This window comes from Microtus oregoni, unplaced genomic scaffold, assembly GCF_018167655.1.
Source record: "Microtus oregoni isolate MIOR12 unplaced genomic scaffold, Mior012 000013F_ref0000133, whole genome shotgun sequence".
NCBI lineage: Eukaryota > Metazoa > Chordata > Mammalia > Rodentia > Cricetidae > Microtus > Microtus oregoni.
In genome coordinates, this window is record NW_024543072.1 from 20,652,043 (window position 1) to 20,676,477 (window position 24,435).

The 24,435-nt window shown below is 43.1% G+C and overlaps 1 protein-coding gene across 1 annotated transcript; it reads left to right on the forward strand.

Moving 5' to 3' along the window:
• Positions 1–23,990, forward strand: Nr1d2 (nuclear receptor subfamily 1 group D member 2). The gene is made up of 8 exons (XM_041662609.1): positions 1–309; positions 7,420–7,686; positions 9,008–9,096; positions 12,159–12,303; positions 13,820–14,448; positions 17,448–17,633; positions 19,528–19,738; positions 21,473–23,990. Exons 1-8 carry the CDS (start codon positions 294–296, stop codon positions 21,667–21,669), a joined length of 1,740 nt encoding a protein of 579 aa, XP_041518543.1. The 5' UTR covers positions 1–293; the 3' UTR covers positions 21,670–23,990.
• Positions 23,991–24,435: the final 445 nt, after the last annotated feature.

Here is a 24,435-nt window from a genome sequence, read left to right on the forward strand (position 1 = left end):
GGCGGAGTCGGAAAAAAGGAGCGGGCGGCTGGAGGAGGAGGAGGAGCGGGCGGAGTTGCCGCACCGCCGGCGGCGGCGGAGGAGGGGGGTGTGCGCGGGTCACATGGTCGAGGCGCCCTCCCCCGTCAGCTGCCGTGCCCGCCGCCGAGCGCTGCCACAGGAAGCCGCTGCCCAGCGCTGCTGCCGGGTGGCCCGCAGGAGCCGCCCGTGCCCGGTGCCCATGAGGCGGGCCCGCGAGCCCCACCGCCGGCAGCCCTGGGCGGCGCGGTGAGGGCCGCACCCCGCCGAGCGCCATGGAACTGAACGCGGGTAAGAGCGGGCGGAAGGCGCGGGGCGCGGGGTCGCGCGTCTGTGCGGCCGCCTCTCACGTGGGGCCTCCGGGATCCCGAGCCCGGGGCTCCCCGCACGCCGGCCGCCCCCCTCACATGGCCCGACCGCGCGGGCCACGTGCACGGTGTGTTTACGTTCGGCGGCGCGGGCGCCGGTTGGCTACGCGGACGCGTGACGCGGCATTACATAATGCGCGCTGGGCGGCGGCGGGCGGGGACACGTGAGGCCGCGCGGTGACCCACATTCCCCGGGGCTGCAGGGACACGTGGGGGCGGTGCCGCCGGGGAGCCCGCAGCCTGCGCGAGGCTCCGCCTCCGGGGCCTCCGCCGTGACGTGGCCGCGGTCCCGGGGCTCCCGCCGCTGCCCACTGCGGAGTCCGCCGCGCATGCGCCCCTGCCGCCAGGCCGGGTGTTCGTCCCGCCGCAGTGCGCGTTGCGGCCCGCGCGTCCCGAGGTGACCTCGGTAGGGCTGACCTTGCTGGGCCGGGAGTGCGTGGGTCATTCTCGAGCGGCGGCCTGCGGTACCCACGGAATGGGCAGACCGCGTGCCCTGAGCATCCCGCCTCCCGGAGGACATCGTCCAGAAGCTTCCTCGAGCTTGGAGGGGAGGGACTTTTCTGCTTGTGGCTCATTGTGATCGAGGGCTGTCTGTGGACCTAGATTTCAGAACCTTACAAAACTTTCATTTGTATTAAAAACATTTTATCCTCGGTCAGGAGGCTTAGGCGGGAGACCGCCGAAAGTTACAGGCATGGGATAGTGTAAGATCCTAACTCAAATGCCAAAAGAGAACAAACAAAACCCCATTTATTTCAGGACCGACCTTTCCTGAACCCAAAAGAGATGCTACATTTCTTGCAACATGGTCACAATAATACCACTTTCCCCCCACCCCCTTCATTTTCGTGTACCCCAGTGATGGCCCTCACACCTGAAGCAAATGATGTTTTCGTTTTGAAATTTTTTTTTGAGTTTTCTGCACCTTTTAAAATCATGCCTATTGTAACGAATGTTTTATAAATTTTTAGACCAACGGTAAAATAGTTTTGATTACATATGGTTCTTCTTAGCCGTTGCCGCGTGAAAAACTCAATCTTTCAGGGGGTGAAGATTTTTTTCACTAGCAATTTAGAGGTTGGTGGATTCAGCCTCTTCTAACCCTGCCCTCCACGTGAATTCTTCAGGTTTTAACTGTGATGTATTTGGGTCAGGTGGGTAGATGTTTCTCTGGCTTGGGCCTTTGGAGACTTTTGGTGCCACAAATTGTGAGCATGACTCCCCTTCCCCCCTTTACAATTCTCTCTTGGTCCAGCGTTTTTTCTATTCCTGTTTAATCCCCCTTGCCCTCTGGGATGTAGCTCCCAGAAGTGAATAGACTACTGTGAAAGTGGTTGGGCATTTCCCAAGTTCCTGGTTGGTGCCTTGCTTTGGGCCCTGCTGCAAATGAATTATTTGCAGCCCTTCTACACACACACACCTATTTCTTTTTGGCATATTGCTTTGCTGACTCATAGTAACCTTGGGGTCAGCTGGGACCTTTTCATGGGAAGTATTTTAAGTTAGATTATCCATTGTTCAGAACTTTCCTGATCTGAAGTGTAGGGATTTGCAGTTTACAGCCACCACATGAGGAACTGTATTAAAGGTTGCAGCATTGGGAAGGTCTAGAACCACTCACTGGCTTACGGAATCTTGAAGTACAGTACAGAAGGAGGTACAGTATGAAAAAAAAAATAAAGTATGGATCCACTCAGTTTGTAGAGGAGTAGGGTTGTGGCTGAGAAAAGGGACTGTCCCAGTCCCTGATGTCAACATCCCCCCCCCATACATAACAAGAATACTGTTTTGTTTGTTTGTTTGTTTTATAATTTAAGACCTCGCTTTGTAATCTTAAAAATACCTCTCGCTGGGCCGTGGTGGCGCATGCCTTTAATCCCAGCAGAGGCAGGCGGATCTCTGGGAGTTCGAGGCCAGCCTGGTCTGCAAGTACTAGTTCCAGGACAGGCTCCAAAGCTACAGAGAAACCCTGTCTCGAAAAACAAAAAAAACAAAAACAAAAAACAAAAAAAAAACCTCTCACAGCCTCATCTTGTAGCAGGGATGCATTCTTTAAAATCTTTGCCCTTGATCTCTACCCTGTTCGCTGCTCTTGTGTCCCCAGCATTCAGTTCTTTTTGTGCACCATTGCTTACAGTTCTCCGCTTCATCTTTAAAGCTTTCTGGGGACAAGACCATGCTGTGCCCTAGAGCCCAGGCACAGGTGGAAACAGTGCTTCAGTTACATCTACCCAGCCTTCCTTTGAGGAAGGCTCACTAATAAATCGCTCTGTGATAAGAATGTAAGCATCCTTGGTGGGAAGGTGCTGAGTTCTAAGGCACAAAACAGGAAACTATTGCTCTGACTTGGCGGCAAGCCTCCTTTCCAAGAGGGGTAAGCCCAGGAAGGGAGAGAGGCGACCTTAGCCTGCAGGAGGGCATAGACTCCTGGGTAAGCCCTGACTGGGAACCTGGCCCAGCGCCACTCCCCTTCAGCTAAAAATAGAGAGGACTGCTTGCTGCCTGGGTTAATTTTAGCTCAAGGCTCTAAGAAGTGCATTCTGCTTGTTTCTGGAAGTGTTGGGATTTGCTGGATCAGGGATTTTACGTTTTTTGCTTTATCATCAGAATCTGTGTGCATAAAAATATGTATATATAATCCCTTTTATGAACACTTTCATTTTAGTCTTGCAATTACTGCCAGATATTTCTCTTTTATGTGATGACTCAGGGTTGGTGAGGAAGAAACTTGCTTGGTTAGGTCTCAATGATCTTGTGTACTCACTCATTAGCTCAGTGACTTTTGTATTTGGTTCTACTGCTTCCTAGCTGTTTTATTCGATCTTTCTCAGCTCCAGCTGCCTCATTTACAAAATGGGAAGTTAGAAGGCTGAGATGTGTCCAGGAGATTGTGTTCATTTCATGGTTGACTTCAGAGCTTTGTTTTCCTTTCTTCATGAGGAAAGCCTTATCTTCTACGAAGTTTACATTTAACCTCTGCATTGCTAACCTTGAGCTTGGTAGATTGGTGTGTAGAGGATGAGGACAAAAAAAAATCGATCTTGAAGGTCTGACTGGAAGAAGGATGCTCCTTCTAGATGGGCCCCAGTGATTTTAAGGTGTTGACTACAAACATCTGAATCCCCTAAAAACTGCAGTTAGATATGAGCTGGATTAATGTCAGTGCAGGAGTTTTTCTTATGTTTTATTTTGGAGCTTTTACAAAACAAGTTTTAATACCATCATGGCAACAGTGTATTTGACTGGTGGTAAACAGTCTGGATTAACTCAGATTTCTAAAAATTTATTCAGTGTGTGTGGTGTGTGCATTTGTTTATTTAGTGTGATTTGTGCACTTGTGCTAGGTCAGAGGACGGGCTGGTTTTTCTCCATTGCCGTCCACCCAGTTCTCTTGAGACACAGCCTTTCACTGACCCTAGAGAGCCCTTGTCCCCTCCCACAGGTGCTGTCACCCCCGTACTCCTCATTAGCCTGGCTGACTGGACAACAACCCTCAGTGATCTTCCTATCTTCACAGGTAGGGGTCACAGCTGTACAGAACCATGGCTGACTTTGTATGTGGGTGCTTGAGCTCTGATGGCAGATGCTCACGCTGGTATAGCATGAGTTCTTGGCCACTGAGGTCCTTCTTAGCCTGCCTGACTCCACCCCCATTCAGCACCTTTAGGTTGTTCTGAGATAAGATCTCACTGTGTAGCCCAGGCTGGCCTTGAACTTGTCAATCTTCTTACCTTGGCTTCCTGACTTGGCATTATAGGCTAAATATTTATCTCTAAGGAGAGATACTCAGAAGGCCTTGTGAACATAAATGATTTCCAGTGTTGGTCCTAGGAAGGTCATCTCAAGGAAGAGCCTAGTTTTTGTCCTCTTCAGATAGTAGGTGTATACTGAGTGGCTACGACTGTATTTCCTACAGACACAGAGCTGGGAGATACTCTACTAATAACGTGTTTCTCTTGGTGTCCTGTTCAGAGCAGAGATACCTGTAAACCCGGGAGCAGTTTGCTAACCCTAGAATTTATAATGTGCAGATCTCTTAAGCTTTTAAAGACAGTAGAGAGTTTCTTCACACGTGATTTTCTTCAGACAGAATAGATTTGCAGGTTCTCACTGAGTTGGGCAGTTGTGGTAAGTAGACATTAACCTATATAACTGACAATTTGATTCTGCTCTGTTTTTTCTGCTTGTTTTGGTTTTGATATAAGAACTTGTTATGTATAACTCAGGACCCCTTTGTCTGCCTCTTTAGTGTTGGGGTTACAGGCATATGCCTTCATGCCTGGCTTAGTGAATTATTAAATTTGTCTTTCAAGTGTAGAGGTTGGAGAGGTGGCTTAGTGTTTAAGAGAGTTTCCTGCTCTACTTAGAGGACCAGATTTGGTTCCCAGCATCCATATGGGCTGTTCATAACTGCCAGTAACTCCAGCTTCAGGGGATCTGATGCCCTCTTCTGGACTCTGTGGGTACCCACATACACTAGGCATATATTCATGAACACAAACATAGGCACATAAAATCTTGTGAAGTGTGTGCAATTGAATTTCCACACACAGAGAAGTTCCCCGGCTAAGGAGACACTCCCATCTTTTGGGTTGTAGCAGCTTCCTGAGAGCTGTGGTTGCGCTTTGCTCCTCAGGTTTCCAATCTGGATGTGGATGATTGGTGCTTGAGTACACAGCTGACAGCTGCCTTCAAAACAGTAGACTGAAAGTGATTTAAATTCTCATGCTGTTTTTTTCCTCCTGTCTGTAAATGAAAGTTTCTGAATTTGGGAGGATTGTTTGAGCTTCAACTTTTGCTGTAAGGTTTGTTTATTTATTTGTATTATTATTGTGTATGTATGTGTGTGTGCCTATGTGTATGTTGGCATGTGGACTGGTACACATGCATGTGGAGATTGGTATTGCGTGTGTCCCTTGATTGCTCTCTACCCTCTTGCTGATCAGTTGGGCTTTTCTGACTCCAGGTTTCACACTCTCCTCCTGTGCACCTTGGTTACAGGTGGACCACCGTGCCCCTCTGACATTTGTTTTTGAGATTTATGTATATTTAGGTGTGTGTGCGCAGGGGGTAACTGGAGCCCAGAAGAGGGTGTTGGATTTCCTGGGACTGGAGTTAAAGGTGATTGTGACCAGCCTGATGTAGGTGCTGGGAACTAAACTCAGAGGTTCTCAGCAAGATCAGAAAGGTGCTCTTAATGGCCAAGCATCTCTGTAGCCTTTCCTGTCTTTTACCTGGGAGCTGGGAATCTGAACTGTCTCACCATGTGTATCACAAGCACGTTGCCTGTGGAGACTTCCTTCACCTCATTTTTTTTTTTAAACAACTGATAAACAGATTCCATCTTTACCAAAATTGGGTCAAAGATGGGCCAAAGAGCTGTTATCTTTAGGAAACTTTTTTCTTTTCTCAGTACTGAGGATTGAACCCAAGGCCTCATCCATACTAGGCAAGTATACTACCACTGAGCCATAGCATACATTTTTTTTTATTTTTAAGTTAATGCTTCCATTGCACTTGAAATCTACATCTCCTTGTGTGCATATATCATTTAGACTGTTGTCAGGAGCCCCATGTCTGTTACCCACTTTTATTTTACACTTCTAGGAATCTGCTAGTCAGCATGGATTTCACAAAGGCAGAAGTCGATGTCAAAATTGTGTACGGCAGGGTTCATCTCTGTAAAGTGTCCTGAGGATTATAGCACCACCTGGATGCTTACGGCTAGCCAAAACATGGTGAAAGCGTGGAAACAGGCAGATAGTAGATGCAGTGTGACTGGAGTACGGTGCTGGGGAAAGGTGACTCTTGTTCCTTCTGTACATCGAGGAGCCAGTGAATGTTTGATAATGGAGGCAGGGGAAACCACGGTGGACCTTGGCAGAGAACAGGAGAATTACTTGCTTGGTCTGGAATTGGGAAAATAACATATTTGGCCTTGAGGTTACTTCTGTAGTATTTTATCTCTTTGAGGGAAGAAGTTTAAAATTATACCCTAAGAACACTTTTAAACACTATCTCATCCCGAGCAGATTATAGCTTTGCAGAGGCCCAGGCCAGTTTGCTGAGGGGTTGTGGAGGTTACTTCCATGAACTTAACTGTCCTGTTTTCGGCAAACGGATAGGATGTCTGGTGGATAAGATTAGCTTCTGCCTTACTGTTGTTCTTGCATAGTGTATCTTTTGCCCGTCTCTTTAATGTGGCCTGTAATGGTGTGTTAGAAGAACACAGTGCGTCTGAATCCCTAACAACTGCACAGAGATGAGTGCACAAGTGCAGTGGAGGGTGGGCCCAGAAAGGGGGTGGGCCCTGGACTCGGGGGATCCTGTCTTCAGGGAGTGTCAGGGCAGCAGCTGGGAAAGGTTCCCTGCGTGAAGATCCAAATGGAACCCCTGTTCCCATTAGCTTGTGTCTCAGCTAAGTGCTGGGGAAGCAAGCACTGGAGTACCAGGGAGGCAGAGGACCAGTGCAGGTTTGTCTACAGCAGTTTGCTGGTTTGAGCCGTCAAGGCATTCAGAGGTTAGGTTTGGGTATGTTGTGTGCTTATGACAAAGAAGCTATTGAAGACTTTCTCATGGTTAAATAAGTCAAAGGAACTTAACACAACTTTGAACTCTGCGGAAGGAGTAATACGAAACAAGAAGTCTTTTGGTGTAAACAGAAATAGTGTCAATCAATGTTTCTGAAGTTAGTGACATTTCTAACAATTTAGTAATGTAGTATATTTACATGAGTACTGGACTAAATGCTGGGAGAAAGAAGGGCGGAGTCAGAGAAAAGCCATGTAGCCCCGCCTGAGATAGACGCCGGAACTTTTTCCAGTAAGTCATAGCCTCATGGCAATACACAAATGAATAGAAATGGGTTAAATTAATATGTAAGAGCTAACCAATAAGAAGCTAGCAGTGATTTAATTAGTACAGTTTCTGTGTGATTATTTCGGGGCCAGGAATGAAACAAGTGGCCTTCTCCAACAAAAATCAAATACATGTATCATCTTGTATCTAATTGTCTACTTGTACTGCTTTCTAGGAGGTGTGATTGCCTACATCAGTTCCTCCAGCTCTGCCTCCAGCCCTGCCTCTTGTCACAGTGAGGGTTCTGAGAACAGTTTCCAGTCCTCGTCCTCGTCTGTTCCATCTTCTCCAAATAGCTCTAACTCTGATGCCAACGGCAATCTGAAGAACAGTGATCTCTCTGGCATTGACAGTGTCTTGAAGAGTGATCACACAGATTGTCCTGTGAAAACAGGCAAACCTGGTGCTACTGGCATGACCAAGAGTCACAGCGGTATGACAAGTAAGTCTGTTAGTGTTCTATATTGTGGCTACTCACTAATGCAGATGGGTTTTATATCCCAGGCTTTTCATTTGGATGCCACTCTAGTTTATTCTTCCTCTGGTAACCATGGTTAGTGATTAGACAAAACACCAGTGATAGTTTTAGAAGTTCCAGCCAGGGGCTGGCTGTCATGTCTGTGTGGCCCAGTTACATCTCGTCTTCCTTTACTACACCCTTGCAGGGACCTTTCTGCTGGACTTCTAGTATTGAACCTTGTCTCTGCTTGTGGGGAGGGTTTACTTTCGTAAAGACAGAGTTGGGAACATTTGGGATTAGGAAACCAAGCAGGCTTGTACTGACCAATGAGACGGCTTACCTGAGTGAGTGTGGGTGGAACCAGGCTAGCAGGGCTAGTAGAGAAGCCATGGGGCTTGCCCAGCTCTTGCTGTTGAATTGAAGCAGCACAACTCAAAATCTTTGCACCTTTAATTTATTTTTCTTTTTCTATGAAGCTGGAGAATGAGCTCAGGACTCATGTTCACTAGGCAAGCACTCTTCACCTAACCATACTATCAGCCTTCTTTTTATTTTCTTGTTTTGAAAAGGTTTACTTATTTATTGTCTTTTTTATATTTGTGTGTGTGTGTGTGTGTGTGTGTGCGCGCGCGCGAGTGAGTCTGGAAGAATATATGTGCACCGTGTGTGTGTGTGTGTGTGTGTGTGTGTGTATGTGTATGTATATATGTGTGTATGTAGATGCATGTAGTGTGTGTGTGTGTAGATGCGTGTAGATGTCCTTAGAGATCAGAAGAGGGCAACCCTCCTGATAAGATGGGACTGAGTTACATACTATTGGTAGCTGCCATGTGGATGCTGGGAATTGAGCCCCAGTACCCTGCAAGTGTTCTTAATCATTGAGCCATTTCTCAGGACCCCCTCTCCATTTTCTATTGATTAATTTCTCTGCTTGAATTTTTTCTTTAGTCTAGGAGAATTGTTTTCTTAGTTCTTGTTGCATGTATGGTGTAAGGTAACGACAGATTTACAAAATTTCCATGGATACTTAAAATCAAAAAGGAAAAAGCCAGCTGTTGCTTGGGTTCAGCTTGGTGCACTTGCCTACTGTGGGCCTCTGGCTCAGTGCCCAGTACTGGGGGAAGGGGAGAAAGGAAGACTGGTTTTCCTTTGTTAATTTGGTATAGAGATTATTTTCTGTGCTACAAAGGTATAAACGCATTGTTTTAAAACACTTGCAAATTGAATGAGATAAAGTATTCAATTGGGAAAAGCACTTTAATGATTTTTCCAGCTTTTTATTTCCTGTCTGTTTGTGCCCTAGAATTTAGTGGCATGGTTCTACTGTGTAAAGTCTGTGGGGATGTGGCGTCAGGATTCCACTATGGAGTTCATGCTTGTGAAGGCTGTAAGGTAACGCAAGCTTTTGTTTCTTACTACCAATCTAATTCTGGGACTAAAGAAAGTGGGTTAAGTTTGTGAGTGTCCACAGTTTATTCAGAAGGGAGGGAGGAATCGGCTCTTCTTCTTTAGCTTTCAGAGTCCGATCAGTGACTCAGGGAGTGGAGCAGTGGCAGTTCGGCCTCATTCGCTGTCAAGTCAGGTGCAGGTCTTCGTGCTCAGGAAATAGGTATGAACCAGAATGTTAGGGGCTGCATTGCTTTGTTGGAACAGTTCCCTTTTTACTCTTTTTGTGGATTTGAGACAGGGTCTATAGGGTGATCTAGGGTGGCCTGAAACTTTGCAATGTATGGTAGTGGAGTTATGTAGAGCTGTGGAGGATGATATGGTACTTGCTGTGTTGAGCAGTGGAGGGAAATATGGTACTCGCTGTGTAAGGCAATGGGAGGATGACCTAGTACTTCCTGTGTTTAGGGCAATGGAAAATGACCTAGTGCTTGCGATCCTGCTTCCTTCCAAGGGGGTGGGATTACAGGCATGAGTACCATGCCTATAAATCAAGATTTGAGTTAAGTCTTAGTTTATTTTGTTTGCTGAAACAGAGTACCACAGGTGGGGTAGTTTGTAAAGTTAATTTGCCTCAGAATTTTGGATACTTAGGGGGCTGTATCTTGTGAGGGCCTTACTGTTGGAGGATGGAAGACGTTGAATAAAGGCAAACAGAATGCTCATGCATAAGAATGTGAGCTTGAGTGTGTATAGGAATGAGCCTAGCTAACTTTTTTTGTTGTTTTGTTTGAGGCAGGTTTCTATATGTAGCCTTGGAGCTCACTATGTAGATCAGGCTGGCTTCATACTCACAGAATCCACTTGTTTTTTCTTCCGGGATTAAAGGTGTGTACCACCATGCCTGGCTCCCAGCTTACTTTTTATATTCATATTAACAAGAGCCCGTTGAAGAAAGCAGAGCACATGTGATCCACTCATGAAGTCCCACCACTCAGTGTCATGTCATTGAGAGTTAAGTTTCTAGAACATGATCTCTGGGGAACGTATTCAAACTATACCAGATCTTTATCCTGTTAGGTACTATGGGCTGGGAATAGCTGCTAAGTATTTGCCAAAATGTAGTGTGCTGAGAAGTAATGCTTGAGGGAAGAGGATTGTTGATGCTAAGCCAGTCTGAGCTACTTAGCAAGACCTTATCTTAAACACAAGATAAGCAAAAGTAAATAATAGCAACAAACAATCTAATACAAGTAGAGTCAGATCATCTTGAATTCGAATGGAACACTCAGGAAAGGGTTAATTTGTAAATTGATTATTTCTAGTGATTGAAGGAGAGAGCCTTAGGTAGCCTCACTGAAGTGGCTCTACCTCCTTATCTACATCTAGGAACGTCTCTTAAATCCAGCACAGTTAGAGAAGGAATACAGTTTGGCAGGGCGAATAAGATAAGGAACATTCATGATGAAACTAGTTTCTTCTGGGACAGTTCTGAATGAGACGAATCTGGGAGCTTTTTATTGACTAGTAAGTCTAGTAAGTGTGTTCTGTAGGTGTAGCTCTTCTGTTTTTAAGAATTGTGTAAATACTATACACACACACACACACACGCATATATGTATATATATTTTAAAGGAAATGAAGTATTTTTAAGCTAAGTTCATTTTCACTTTAGAGCTAGAAAATAAAACCATGATCTGAATGAAATGTCTTATATATTCTCTTTAAAAAGTGTGTTACTGTTTTATGTACATTACTGTTTTGCCTGCATGTGTGTCTATGCACCCCTTGTGTGCCTGGTGCCCATGGAGGCTAGAAGAAGTTGTTAGATTCCTGGAACAAGCATTGCAAATGGTTGTGAGTGTCCATGTGGGTGCTGATCCTCTGGAAGAGCAGCTGGTGCTCTTAATTACTAGGGCATCTCTCCAGCACTGTATTGATAAGTACAAATAATTGATTAATATCTTGGTGGTATCTGTTTGAGACTGGGTCTTGTAATGTAGCCCAGGCTGGTTTAGAACTCAAATTCCACCTCAGTCTCCCAGATTGTGGGGATTTCAGGAGTGTTCCACCATATCTTGCCAAGTGAATGCCATTGGGGCAGTGCTGGGAATGAGACCCAATGTCTCACAGGCTAGGTAGGTGCTTTGCCAAATAGCCTCTTAAGAATGCATTATTCTTAGTTCTTGCGTCGTTTAAATTAAGTATATTGTATCACAGCAGTAAGAAGCAAATGTGTTATATCTGGTCAGTGTTTAACAAAGATATTTATCTTATTGGGGGAAATACTGTTTGAAATGACTTTGTAGTTTTTCTCAAGTTTTTTTTTTTTTCTGGGAGCATTGGCTGAAGACCTGGCATAGAGCATGTGATTTGTGTAGTCAAGATAGCTGTTTATAGTCTTCTAGCTGGGAATCTTTCTCTGGGCATGTGCTCTAGCATGACTGCTGACATATGGCCAGGGCATCTAGCATGTGTGTGTATATGTAGACTTTGTTGGTGTCCGCACATAATGATCCAGAAATGACAAAGCTCTGCTATTGAAATATAAAATTCTTTTTGATTGTCAAACTCTGTCAGTTTTCCGAAACTCAGTATTTATGTCTCACAAGTTTTGAAAGCTGGGTATGGTGGCACATGCTTGTCATTCCAGCACTTGGGAGGTAGAGGTTGAGGATCAGGAGTTCAAGGCCATCCCAATCTATATAGTGGGTTCAAGGCTACCTTGGGCTACAGAGGTCCATCTCTAAAAAAAAAAAAAAAAATTTTGAGGAAGTTGCTTGCAAGGTAGAGCATGTGGCTGCAGCTGAGGTCTAGCAGCAGGAGTGCTTATAAGTAGGTACTCTGGCCGGCACAAAGACTCAGCAGGAAGAAGGGTTTGGTTTGTTGGGTATGTTTTGTAGCTGATGATGATACCAGTAATGATCCAGTTAAATTCTGTGTCAGTATTTGCTTTCTTTGATCTGGGCCCAGCTTCACACACAGTAGATTGATGTGGGAATAATTCTTGTGGGGACTTTGTGCAGCTAGCTATTTTTACATGGATGGATAAATTTCCTTTATTTTAGGGGTTCTTTCGGAGGAGCATTCAACAAAACATCCAATACAAGAAGTGCCTGAAGAATGAGAACTGCTCTATCATGAGGATGAACAGGAACCGATGCCAGCAGTGCCGCTTCAAGAAGTGTCTGTCAGTGGGAATGTCCAGAGACGGTATGTTCCCAGTTCAGAGAGTTTTTGTAAAGTGTAAAGTTGGTCATTGAGCTGTCAGCAGTTCCTAGAGCCTCGTAAGTCGGTAAGTGCAGGTTTCGGGAAGCACATTGTGACATGTTATGGATTGAAACTCATGGTGGGGTGAGGGCTGCCATCTCAGAGGCAGCTGTTGGCATTACTCCTTTTTATGTTGCATCTTGTAAATTGACTTCCATTTTTCCTAAGTGAGTTTAAGTTTTTCTAGGGGGGAGGGGTCATTTGGTGTAGAATGATTGCTCGGTAAGTAAAAGCACTCACTGCTCTTGTAGAGAGCCTACCTAGTTCAGTTCCCAGCATTCACATGATGGCTCACAACTGCTTGTAACTCCAGTGTTGGGGCCTGATGCATTCTTCTGTCATCTGTGGCACTGTACACACATGGCATACTTATATGCATGTAGGCAAAGCATTCATACACATGAAAATAATATATATATGTTATGTACTATATTATACTATGTGTTATGTGTTATACTGTATAGCCCTAGTTGACCTTGAATTCTCTATGTAGACCAGGCTGGCTTCAAACTCAGAGATGTACTTGTGTTTGCCTCCCCAAGTACTAAGAGTTAAGGCAGACACCGTCATTTTTTTTAAAGATTTAATTTTTGACTTTGTCTTCTTGGTCTCTTGGTATTATTAAGAAGCCCATTTCTTATTTAGATTTATTTACTTTATGTCTTTTTTTTTGAGCTGTATGTGTGTATGTGTATATACATACCATACCATGTGGGCACCTAGTGTTTGCTGAGGACAGAAGATGGTGTCAGAGTCCCTGGAACTGGAGTTACAGATGATTAAGAGCCACCGTGTGGGTGATGAGATTGAATCCAGGACATTTGCAAGAACAATGAGGGCTCTTAGTTGCTGAGCCATCCTTCCAGCTCCTTTTTGTGTCATGTTTATTTTTGTGTATGTATGTGGGCATGTGTGTAACTTCGCATACATGTGAAGGCCAGAAGACAACTTTTGGGAGTTGTCCTTTCTGTGTAGGTCATCAGCTTGGGGACAGTACTTTTATCTACTGAGTCATCTTCTCAGCTATCTTGGTCTTTTTAAAAAATTTTTTTGAGATGGGGTCTCGCTGTGTAGCCCTGGTTGTTCTGGAACCCACAGAGATTGACTAGAGTGCTGTGTGGTGTGTCTGTCTTTAGTAAGGTCCTGGTGTACTCTCCACTGTGGTGAATTATTTATTAGTTATTCATTAGTTATTATTTCCATGCTTCTAGAGGTTTTGCTTTGGAAATACCCAAGAAGTACATGTTTTCCTTCCATGTTGTTTTGGGAGAGAAAACAATGGGAAGTTTTCTCTTCTTTCATACTTCCTAAGACCAAATCTAGAAAAACTTAAGCCAAGGATATGTGTGGCTTAAATAACAAGAGGCCATGGCTTTCAGAGGTAGTTTTATGTCATTATTTTAGATAAACAGAGCTTATTAATTAGAATGTAGATGCTAACTATCTTTTTCTTTGATAGCTGTTCGATTTGGCCGGATTCCTAAGCGTGAAAAGCAGAGAATGCTAATTGAAATGCAAAGTGCAATGAAGACCATGATGAACAGCCAATTCAGTGGCCACCTGCAAAATGACACCTTAGCAGAGTGTCATGAACAGTCATCCCTACCAGCTCAGGAACAGCTACGGCCCAAGCCCCAGCTGGAGCAAGAAAACCTCAAAAGTTCTCCTCCTCCCTCTTCTGATTTTGCAAAAGAGGAAGTGATTGGCATGGTGACCAGAGCCCACAAGGATACCTTTCTCTATAATCAGGAGCATCGAGAAAACTCAGTTGAGAGCATGCCACCCCAGAGAGGAGAACGGATCCCTAGGAACATGGAGCAATATAATTTAAATCATGATCACTGTGGCAGTGGGCTTCACAGCCACTTTCCCTGTAGTGAGAGTCAACAGCATCTCAGTGGACAGTACAAAGGGAGGAACATAATGCATTACCCAAATGGGCATGCCATTTGTATTGCAAATGGACACTGTGTGAACTTCTCCAGTGCTTATACTCACAGAGTCTGTGATAGAGTTCCAGTAGATGGATTTTCTCATAATGAGAACAAGAATAGTTACCTGTGCAACACTGGAGGGAGGATGCATCTGGTATAGTGAAATCGATTCTTTGCTCGCCTTGTATCAAGGAAAGCTTGGAAGGTTTTCTTTTGGGGGTGGGGTGGTATGCCTACTTGGGAGGTGGGTCAGAAAGCTCAAGCGGGATTTATAGAAACCTTTGTGTAGTATTTTTTAGTGGAATAATGTTAATAAGCAGTGTTTATGGAGTAACTTAATTTCATACAGCAATAGGTATAAGTTTGTGCTTTCATTACTACTGTAGGGTTAATTAAGATTTGTATAAAATATAATTTATACAGAATTAATTCTATAATTCTTGGAAATCTCTGGAAATTTAGGTGTTCTGATCAATTAGTATTTCATTAGCTTTGGGATCTTTCTCAAAAGGGTTGATTTCTTTTAGCTTCTTTGATTTCTTTGGAGAGGGTTTTGTTGTTCTTTGTGAGGACAGTCCTTTTTTTTTTTTTTTTTTTTTTTTTTGGCTTTTTTGAGACAGGGTTTCTCTGTGGTTTTGGAGCCTGTCCTGGAACTAGCTCTTGTAGACCAGGCTGGTCTCGAACCCACAGAGATCCGCCTGCCTCTGCCTCCCAAGTGCTGGGATTAAAGGCGTGCGCCACCACCACCTGGCCAGGACAGTCTTGCTGTATTGACCAGACTGGCTTGAGCCCTTGGGTTCCAGTGATCTTACGGATCATTGGGATTTCAGGGTGCAGCACTGCTTAGCAGAGAGGTTTTTTTAAATCTCTTTAGTTACAATGTAGAAAGAGCTTTGGAGATAGCTATTTTATGGTTTGAGAATTAAAGAATAATTTAATCGCCTAGTTTCTAAGATTTTATCCTGAGATAAGGTAATATTATTCATATCATTCAATTTTTTTTACATCAAATTCAACATTCTCCACAAAAATACAGTGTTTCTGTTCAGCCAGAATTTCATCAAAGCAGCAGTACTATGCCACTTCTAGTTTAAACCATGAGATCCTTTGATAGTGCTTGTATTGTTCAACTGCCAGGTAATTACATTATCTTTTTTTTTTTTCCATCTTAAAAATAGTTGATTCTATGCCAGTGTTCGTGTTCGGTTTTCTTTTGTCTCTTGCCAGTGTCTGAGTGTGACTCTGGAAGGTGCCCTTACACTTGGTTATGCTCGTCCTTAGCTTCTTACTTCAGACACTTGGAGACTTTTAGGTTCTGGTTTCATAGCAGTCTCCAGGCTTAAGAATCATCTCAATTTCTGGATTCCTGTGTTTAGTGGAAATTGGAATAAAGGTTAGTTTTAATAATAGACTATATGATACATGCTTCATGTCGCTTTAGTGTTTCTACAACTACTTTGGCTTCCCTCAGTTCCTGTTGGGAAGGTGTACCTGGTATCCAGTCCCTTTGTTTCCTAACTGAGCAGTGGAGGTCCTTGGTCACCTTTGTTAGTGAGATAAAGGACCAGTGACCCTCTTAAATGAGGGACCTTATGCTGCCTTTTTTTTTAGAGTGTGCAGTGTGTTTGTTTACTGAGATACAGAGGAGTTCTGAAGCAGGAAGTAGAGATTTATGACCTCACTTGTGTTTGGATAAGGCACTGAGCCTTTCTGAGGCTCCTACTCATCTGAGGAAAGAATTAGGGACTGAGATGCAGCTCTAAATACCAGATTCCCAGATCATTGCACTTGGCCATAATAACCAGGGTGAGAAACACACGGGAAGATTTGTTCTCAAAACTTCATGCCTACGTGAGGTGGCAGCAGTGGTGTAGAGTACACTTAGGCCCTTGCAAGAGGGTTTTGAAATAGCTTGTTTTTTGAAATAGCTTGTTTTAGACAGTGCTTTTTCTTAGGTTACCCCTCAAACATCCATGGCTGTTTAAATTAGGTTGTCTTAAGGCTTTTTAAAGTATAATTGAGACAGGGTCTCCTGTGGTCCTGGCTGGACTGGGACTCAAAGATTTGCCTGCCTCTGCCTTTCTAGTGCTAAAATTAAAGGTGTGTGTCATCACACTTGGTTTACAGGGCTGACTGACTTGCCCATTCATTCATTGATTCATTCATTGATTCATTCAGGCAAGGTCGTGTGTAGAGCCTTGACTGGTCTGGGACTGTGTAAATCAGGCTGCAACTTGTAGAGATGTACCTGCCTCTGCTTCCCTAGTAGTGGGATTAAAGGTGTGAGCCACTGCTCATAGCTTTACAAGGCTGTTTGTTTATTTAATTTATTATTATTATTATTCAAGAAAGGGTTTCTCTGTGTAATAGCCCTGGGTGTCCTGGAACTCACTCTATAGACCAGGCTGGCTTCAAATTTACAGAGCTCTTTATGCCTCTGTCTACTAAGTGCTAGGATTAAAAGCATGTGCCACCACTGCCCTGCACAAGTCTTTTTAAATTTAAAGGATATGTGATTTCTATTTTACTTAAAACATTTATTATTGTTTTTGTTTTGAGACAGGGTCTCACTGTATTCTTAAGGTTGACCTTAAACCCACTGTGTGTACCAATTGGCCTCCAACTCAAAATCTTCATGCCCTTGCCTCCCTTTTGGTGGGATTAAACTCATGTGCCACCACATCTAGCTATTTTTATTTTTAATGATGTGTGTGTATGAGTGTGGGTATGTGCACATGTGTGAAAGTGCTGGAGGAGGCCAGAGATGTTAGATCCCCTGAAGCCACAGCTAACAGGCAGTCATGAGCCTTGGACATGTGTGCTGGGAACTGAACTTGGGTCTTTGGAAGAGCAGTATTTACTGCTAAGTCATCTCCAGCCTGAATATGTGATCTGTAAAGCCTCTGTTTTAAAGTGTTTACCCACCTTACGTTGCTTAGGATTCACACATTTCCTTACTACCCTGACTTGTGTAACTGTATTTACTGCTGTGAGGTTTCCTTTGTTGAGGAGATGCACACAGAGAACGGGTAATTGGAGACCTTGCTTGAGTTAGGGAGTTTCTCATGTTGAGGTTTCTGATGATTGAGATGACACTTTGAGTTCTTTGTCACCCCTCACAATTGAAGAGTTTTTCTGTCTCCTGTAAATTAGGTTTGTCCTATGAGCAAGTCTCCGTATGTGGATCCTCAGAAGTCTGGGCACGAAGTCTGGGAAGAATTTTCAATGAGTTTCACACCTGCAGTGAAGGAAGTGGTGGAGTTTGCGAAACGCATTCCCGGGTTCCGAGATCTGTCTCAACATGATCAGGTCAACCTTTTAAAAGCTGGCACTTTTGAGGTAGGTTTTGTTCATTCTGACTGTTGACCCAAAGCCCACCTGCCTACCTTGTTTTTTTTTTTTGTTGTTGTTGTTGTTTTCTTTTCTAAATAAATTTATAGTTCAGAGACTCTAACAAAGCAATGACTCTCCAAAGGCTCTGAAGAAAGGATAGGTACATTGAGCTTCTTGGGACAGGAAGTGTTGAACTCCACCCAGCATGTGAGTTCCAAATTCTCGTGGTGGTTTTAGGTGTAGTTTTACTGGTTTTTTGTTTAGTGTTAGACGCTTAAAAGCTGAGTCTGGTGTTTAATACATTCAATACAGAAGAATGGGCTGGGTTTGGTGGTGCATGCCTTTAGTCTCTGCTTTCAGGAGGCAGAGGCAGAACCAGGTGGATCTCTTGAGTTCCAGGAAAGCCAGGTTACGTTATGAGACTCCGTGTCTCCAAAACACACACACATACACACACACCAAAATCTGAGAAAGGAGACTAGAATAGGGTTTACTTTGAGGAGATTGTAGGCTTTTTAGGGGCTCAGTAGACACCCTTTTGCTGCCCTTTCTAGAGTCTTTGACTGCTTGTTTTCATCATTGTTTTTGAGGAAGAGTCTGTGTAGCCTAGAATGCCTCAAATGCTGTAAGTGCCATCTCTGCCTCCTACTTGGTAGAGTTAGAGGTGTGCCATGATGCTTTCCTCACTCTCCATTCCAGCTTCTCTGGCAGAGATGCTTTGTTTCTGCACTTGGACTGCCATCGCTGCCTGTTGTGTAGGTGGGCTGGCAACTGGTGGCTTCTAGGTAGGAACTCTGAAATCTGAGGGACAGTAAGAAGTGAACATCTAGTGGCCACACTTCTGAACTCTGAGCAGTGTGAGAATAGACCAAACATATATTGACTATCCCCTGGTGAGTCCTACAGAATTAAACTGTAAGGTACTCTTGGTGTTAAGTGCTGACCACAGAAGCTTTTGCGTCAGGCTCTGCTTCCTAGGCCGCCTGAACTAGAACATAGAAGCACCATTTTGATAATAAACCATCCATAGAGTAATCGAGTAGCAATATAGGTTGGGCCTTTCAGTGTAAAGGAATACAGTGAGTCCTAAGTTGTCAAGTCAGAAGAAAGTCAGAGGTTGACTCAGATTTGGCTTGGGAGAGGAATTTGTGACCCAGAGAGGTGAAGAGACTTTTGGGTTGTCCAGGACTTCAACATGGGTCCTGGGCTTCAAGATTTATGTTTCTTCCACCTTCTGACTATTCTTTAAAGTAATTGGTATGATTATCACAGGAGATATCACTTCTTTTAAATTGAGCAATCCACCTTCGCTTGGTGCCTTATAGAAGAAAGTGCAGTGCATCTTCCATTGTAAAAGAGACATAGACAGTATTAGTGTCAGAGAGTGGGTGGGGGGAATGCCTTAGTTGTGAGATAGAGGCATTGACTGGCTTGAGTCACTTGCTTGATGGCTGTCTTAGGTGTAGACTCTGGGTCTAAGTAGAGCTTGTGTGCTGTTTTCCTTGGCTGCCTTTGGTATTTTGAATGATACTCCATTGAAATAGGATTTCCCTCAGGGCATAGAGAGAAACCTGAAACATGCTTGGGACCCTGAAGAGTTTCTTGAATACCTTTGGTCAGACTTCATTGTTCACTTTAATTTTATATTTGCATTTCTGAATGTTTGCTTATAGGGGTTCAGTCTTTAACAACTTGTCATTGCTATCTAGACTTTCTTCTGATGTTGGGATATTTATTGCTTTTGTGGAGAGTTTGCCTTTAAAGTGGTTCTAGATATAAATTCAGTTTCTTCTTTATAAAGTTTCTTTTATAGGTAGATGTTTCTTAACTGACATGAATAGTTACGTCTTAGTTTTCTGAATGAACTTCTCTAAATACATTTGAATTTTCTGCCTTCCAGGTTCTGATGGTACGATTTGCTTCATTATTTGATGCAAAGGAGCGGACTGTCACCTTTCTAAGTGGGAAGAAGTACAGTGTAGATGACCTGCACTCAATGGGAGCAGGGGATCTGCTCAGCTCTATGTTTGAGTTTAGTGAGAAGCTGAATGCCCTCCAGCTCAGTGATGAGGAGATGAGCTTGTTCACAGCAGTGGTTCTGGTATCTGCAGGTAAGCAGGCTGGCTCAAAGTCTGGTTAGCCCTTTAACTAGTGACTGGTAATTTCATCCTCTGTGCCTCAGATTCTACACCCTGTCAGAAAAAAGGGTTGTCTAATGTGAACTGAGTATGGGGTTACTTGCTGTTTGAATTGAGTGACAGGGTGTCTGAGTCCTTACATGGTGTTTCTTCATGACTCACAGTGATGTTCCCAGTTTCTCTGGCACTTTGCATTTAGGTTAACAAGTTCCTCACAAGGTATCTCATTCAGATAGTAGCCATTAAGGTGCAGGTTGCCCCTCTCCACGGCCACATTTTATTCATTATATGGAAACCAGTAAGTCTAGCCCTCCTGTTTTCTTTTTTCTTTTTCTTTTTTTGTTTTTCGAGACAGGGTTTCTCTGTGGCTTTGGAGCCTGTCCTGGAACTAGCTCTTGTAGACCAGGCTGGTCTGGAACTCACAGAGATCCTCCTGCCTCTGCCTCCCGAGTGCTGGGATTAAAGGCGTGCGCCACCACCGCCCGGCAACCAGGCCTCCTGTTTTCTCTTCAGCACAGTGGCTGTACCTTAACCTACTGCTATTTCATCCAGCAATTATGACTCTGTTACCGGGCTGCTTTTCTGGTAGAGTCCTGACCAATCAGGCTGTAGCCTGATAGGAGTTCTGTCCCTGCAGGCATTAGTTCTGCTGCTGCTGCTGCTAAAGATAGCTTTAACTAAATCTCTATCGTTCCTTTTATAAATAGTTTCAAGATTCAAACGCTGGGGTGAAAACCTAGCTCAGAGAGGTTGAGTAGCACCTAGCTAACCTCTTCTCCTTGCTGGCATCTACTTCTGGTGCATCTCTATCTTCCAGGTGCCCTCTATGCTCTATGATTATTTTCTGTCAACTAGTTGCTAATTCAGCCTCCAGACCCAAGGTTAATTTTGTTTAATTAATACAAATGCTAACTTGGAATTCACAGTGTGATTGAGTATTCCCTCAGCACCCTCTCAAGAAGGGACAGTAACGAGGTGTGAATAGTAGAGTAGGGACTCTACTGGGCATGGAGGGTGGGGATGTGGTCCATACGTGGTAAGGGATATCTCTGCACTACGTTATTTTATCTTGCCAGTTAGAAGTAGGGAAGTTAGCATCCAGTTTAAGTGCTGAGAAACTGAATTGGAGAGATGGCTCAGCAGTAAAGAACAATGGCTGCTCTTCCAGAGAACTAGGTTGATTCCTAGTATTAACGCAGTGGCTCATAACCATCTGTAACTCCAGTTCAAGGGGATCCAGTGGGTCTTCTGGATTCCTCAGCGTCAGGCATGCAGATGGTGCACAGACATACTTGCAAGCAATCCATATACATTAGAAAAAAAGAAAAATCAAAACTCTAAACTTGTTTGAACAAAATTCCAACTACTAAAGAATTCTGATTTACCAAATGTGAGATACATGCAGAATAAGCAAAAATATTCCATTGAAAATTCTTTTTTATTTTTTAATTTGAGGTAGGGTATCTTTGTTCTGGAACTTGCTTAGTAGTCTAGCCTAGGCTTGAACTCAGAGATTCACTAGACTCTGCCTCTCAGGTGCTGGAGTTATGTGCTACCATGCCTGGCTGAGAATTTTTACAGTTTTAAGTTTGTGTTTATGATAGTGTATAAAACCCTATTTTGAATTTGGTGCTGATCAGTAAGTAAGAATATTTATTGTTAATATGTCCTTCCCTTCACACTTCTTTTTTCCTTACTTTCCATTAGATCGGTCTGGAATTGAAAATGTCAACTCAGTGGAAGCTTTGCAAGAAACGCTCATCCGTGCACTAAGGACCTTAATAATGAAAAACCATCCCAATGAAGCCTCCATTTTTACAAAATTACTTCTAAAGTTGCCAGATCTTCGATCTTTAAACAACATGCACTCTGAGGAACTCTTGGCCTTTAAAGTTCACCCGTAAGGCCTTGGGGCGTGAACTGATGCTAACTGTACATTTTATGTTAAGATGCTTATTTATATGTGTATACCATATGTGGAATTAGAAAAGACCTTAGACAGTGCCAGGTCCTGGGCTGTCTCTGTAGTCAGTTACCAGTAGCTGTTTGGATGAGAACTCATTGCCGTGGTAGACATTGGCCCTCGCTCCCCTGTAGACCAATCAGCTGTGTTGTACTTAGATTGGAGAAGTAACACTGAGTTATAATCACACTGAATGTTAGACTTTTTTATCTGCCAAAGCCAAAATACCATTTGATCTCCCTGTCGTATAAATCTAACACACATTGCAGATACAGGAGGACTTAGACATTAGCCCTGTGTACTGAGAATCCTGCTGTCCCACAAGACTGGAATGTGGTAAGGGAGATTGAAAGCCAAGAGGTCTTACGTGTTTGGATTTTGCTTTACCACTGTCAAAGTGCATGGTCTTGGTAGTCCCTGGGTTGTGGAAAATGATAATTGTTAGTATCTCGTCTCATAGAGATACTGAAAAATATCCATGAAGAGTATTACCTCTTGGGAGATAGGCACTATGTAAATAAGGTAAAGTTTTTATTATAATTGCTCATAATATTCTTGTCTTATTTCTGAGCATTTCTTGGAAACTTGTTTGACAGTCCACACCAATCTGTTCAGGGTTCCTGCTCAAGTGGGGAACCCTACTGATAAACACATATTCCAGGTTTATGAACACCTCAGATAGTATGTGTACATAGTGTGTATGTGAATATAATTATATATAAAATCTTACTTCACAATATTTTAAACTGTGAAGAACTTTATCATACAATAAACTTAAACAAGAGGTGTCAAGGACCCACATTAGGTGCGTTTTACCTGCTGCTGCTGATGTATAACCTTTGCTTTACAATCTTTAGGTGGTAGAATACGGAAATTATGCTCTATTTTTGTTTAAGCAACATTTAATGTAAAAACGTGATGGGCAGTCAGATCCAGATTTCAGAAAAGGACTTGTAGAATAGTACATCTTTGGTGCAGAGCCTGCAGGTGAAGGTACTAAGTGTTTCTGAGCATTTCAGCTTTGTCCCTGTGCTGATAGAGGTGGTATTGCTGCCTTTTACCTGCTGCGGGTGGATGGAAGATTGGAATTCTGTGTGGAGGATGGAGTTTTGTTTAAGGAAACTTCATTACTCTGTTGGCATGTCTGTGCCAAGTCCACTTTTCTTCTTTCCCTAAATAACACTATAGGGATTTTGTCAAATTAGGTATAATACGATTGGAAAAATGGGTGACTTACATACAGGATTAAAGCTCATGGTAGGTAGGATAGCCAAAGTCGAAGATTCCTGAACACTTTTCCCTCCTGGAAAATAGCAATTAATCATATTTTTTGGGTAAAATGACTTTCCGTATAATGTTTGGATTGTGTAATTGTAAAGATGTAAGAGTATGCTTTACTATTTTAAGCCTGTTACTTTTGTGACATGTAATCAGAATGCCTTATTTTGTAGTCTTAACTTGTTGCTACAGAATCTGAATTTCTGTGGCACAGTTAAGAGAGCTTGAAAAAGATAAACCCTTGTTGTCAAAGAGGAAAGCTGATGGTGTGTCTGTCATACAGTAGGGACCATAACTGCTGTTTACCTTCAGTGGGTATGGCTTTCATGGGATATATAACTAGGTTTTGTGAATCCTTTACATGATAGCATTATCCTTTTATATTTTTTTTCTAGAATAAACAAATGCATAGTTTTCTTCTGTGGGGGATAGAGAGCTTTTTGAAGTAATACTGAAAACCTCAAAGATTATGTTGATTCATCATTTTTGCCTTTGATGTGTCTTTATAACATGTATCTTTAAAGTAGTTAAGTCTTTGGGAATATGTAACTAGAACTGTTAGTATTGCTTGTAATGCTTTAGTTAGGGTTCGTATATACATGTGCACACCTAAATATAAGCATGTAGATTTGCATTTTGTCTCGTAAACTTTTATTTCAATAAATTCTTCCTGTAGTAGTGGGAAACAAAAATCCATAGTTCATATGCCACATGTAGTATTTCTGTATTTGAAAACTGCCCAAATACGAGCGTTTTAATTCTAAATTAAACCAGCAGCCTAATACAAGCACACCCTTTGATTGAGTCATGGTTAAACAATTGACAAGGGCCAGATATAGGGAACTTCTGAGTCAGTGGGACACTGTTGATAATTAATAATGTACTGTATGAATTAAGTGATGTGTAAACTCTGACTTTATGGTTCAAGGTTAAAATATGGGCATTATCTCACCTGACTGGCATTATAGATGAACTTTTTTTTTTTTTTCTGTGCTTTTAGTGTGTCTTTATGTGATCTGAGAGAATTCCAGCTTTCAGAGAGTGGTAGCTGAGGGAAAGGAGATACATTTTGGGATAGTTTGTTCTCATGGTGATGGTTTAATTGCAGATTAAAAAGTTTAAAGAGTATTTCAGTAGATTAGTGTATAGATTTTATATCTAAATTCTAAGAACCGTTGTGATGGGCAGAACTGATGTGTGTTATGTGAACATCGCAAGGCAGAACTGTGAGAGGAGCTCAGATAGATGTATTCCTGTGCACGGAGCAAACACCTGTCTCAATTGTTCATTCTCTTTTTGCAATATAAAGTTTGCTGAATGTATAAGAAAAGAGTTTATTGTTTTGCTCTCTGTTTCCCTAGCAGACCCAATCCCTCAGGCTCACCCCTAGTGCTGCAACAGAACTCCAGCTGCAGCCTCCCTTTCCCCC

Excerpts from the sequence above, each read along its gene's own strand:
- Nr1d2 (XM_041662609.1), top strand. Across the intron at positions 7,687-9,007 it reads GAGTCACAGCGGTATGACAA|AATTTAGTGGCATGGTTCTA; the intron begins GTAAGTCTGTTA and ends TTTGTGCCCTAG. Across the intron at positions 9,097-12,158 it reads ATGCTTGTGAAGGCTGTAAG|GGGTTCTTTCGGAGGAGCAT; the intron begins GTAACGCAAGCT and ends CCTTTATTTTAG.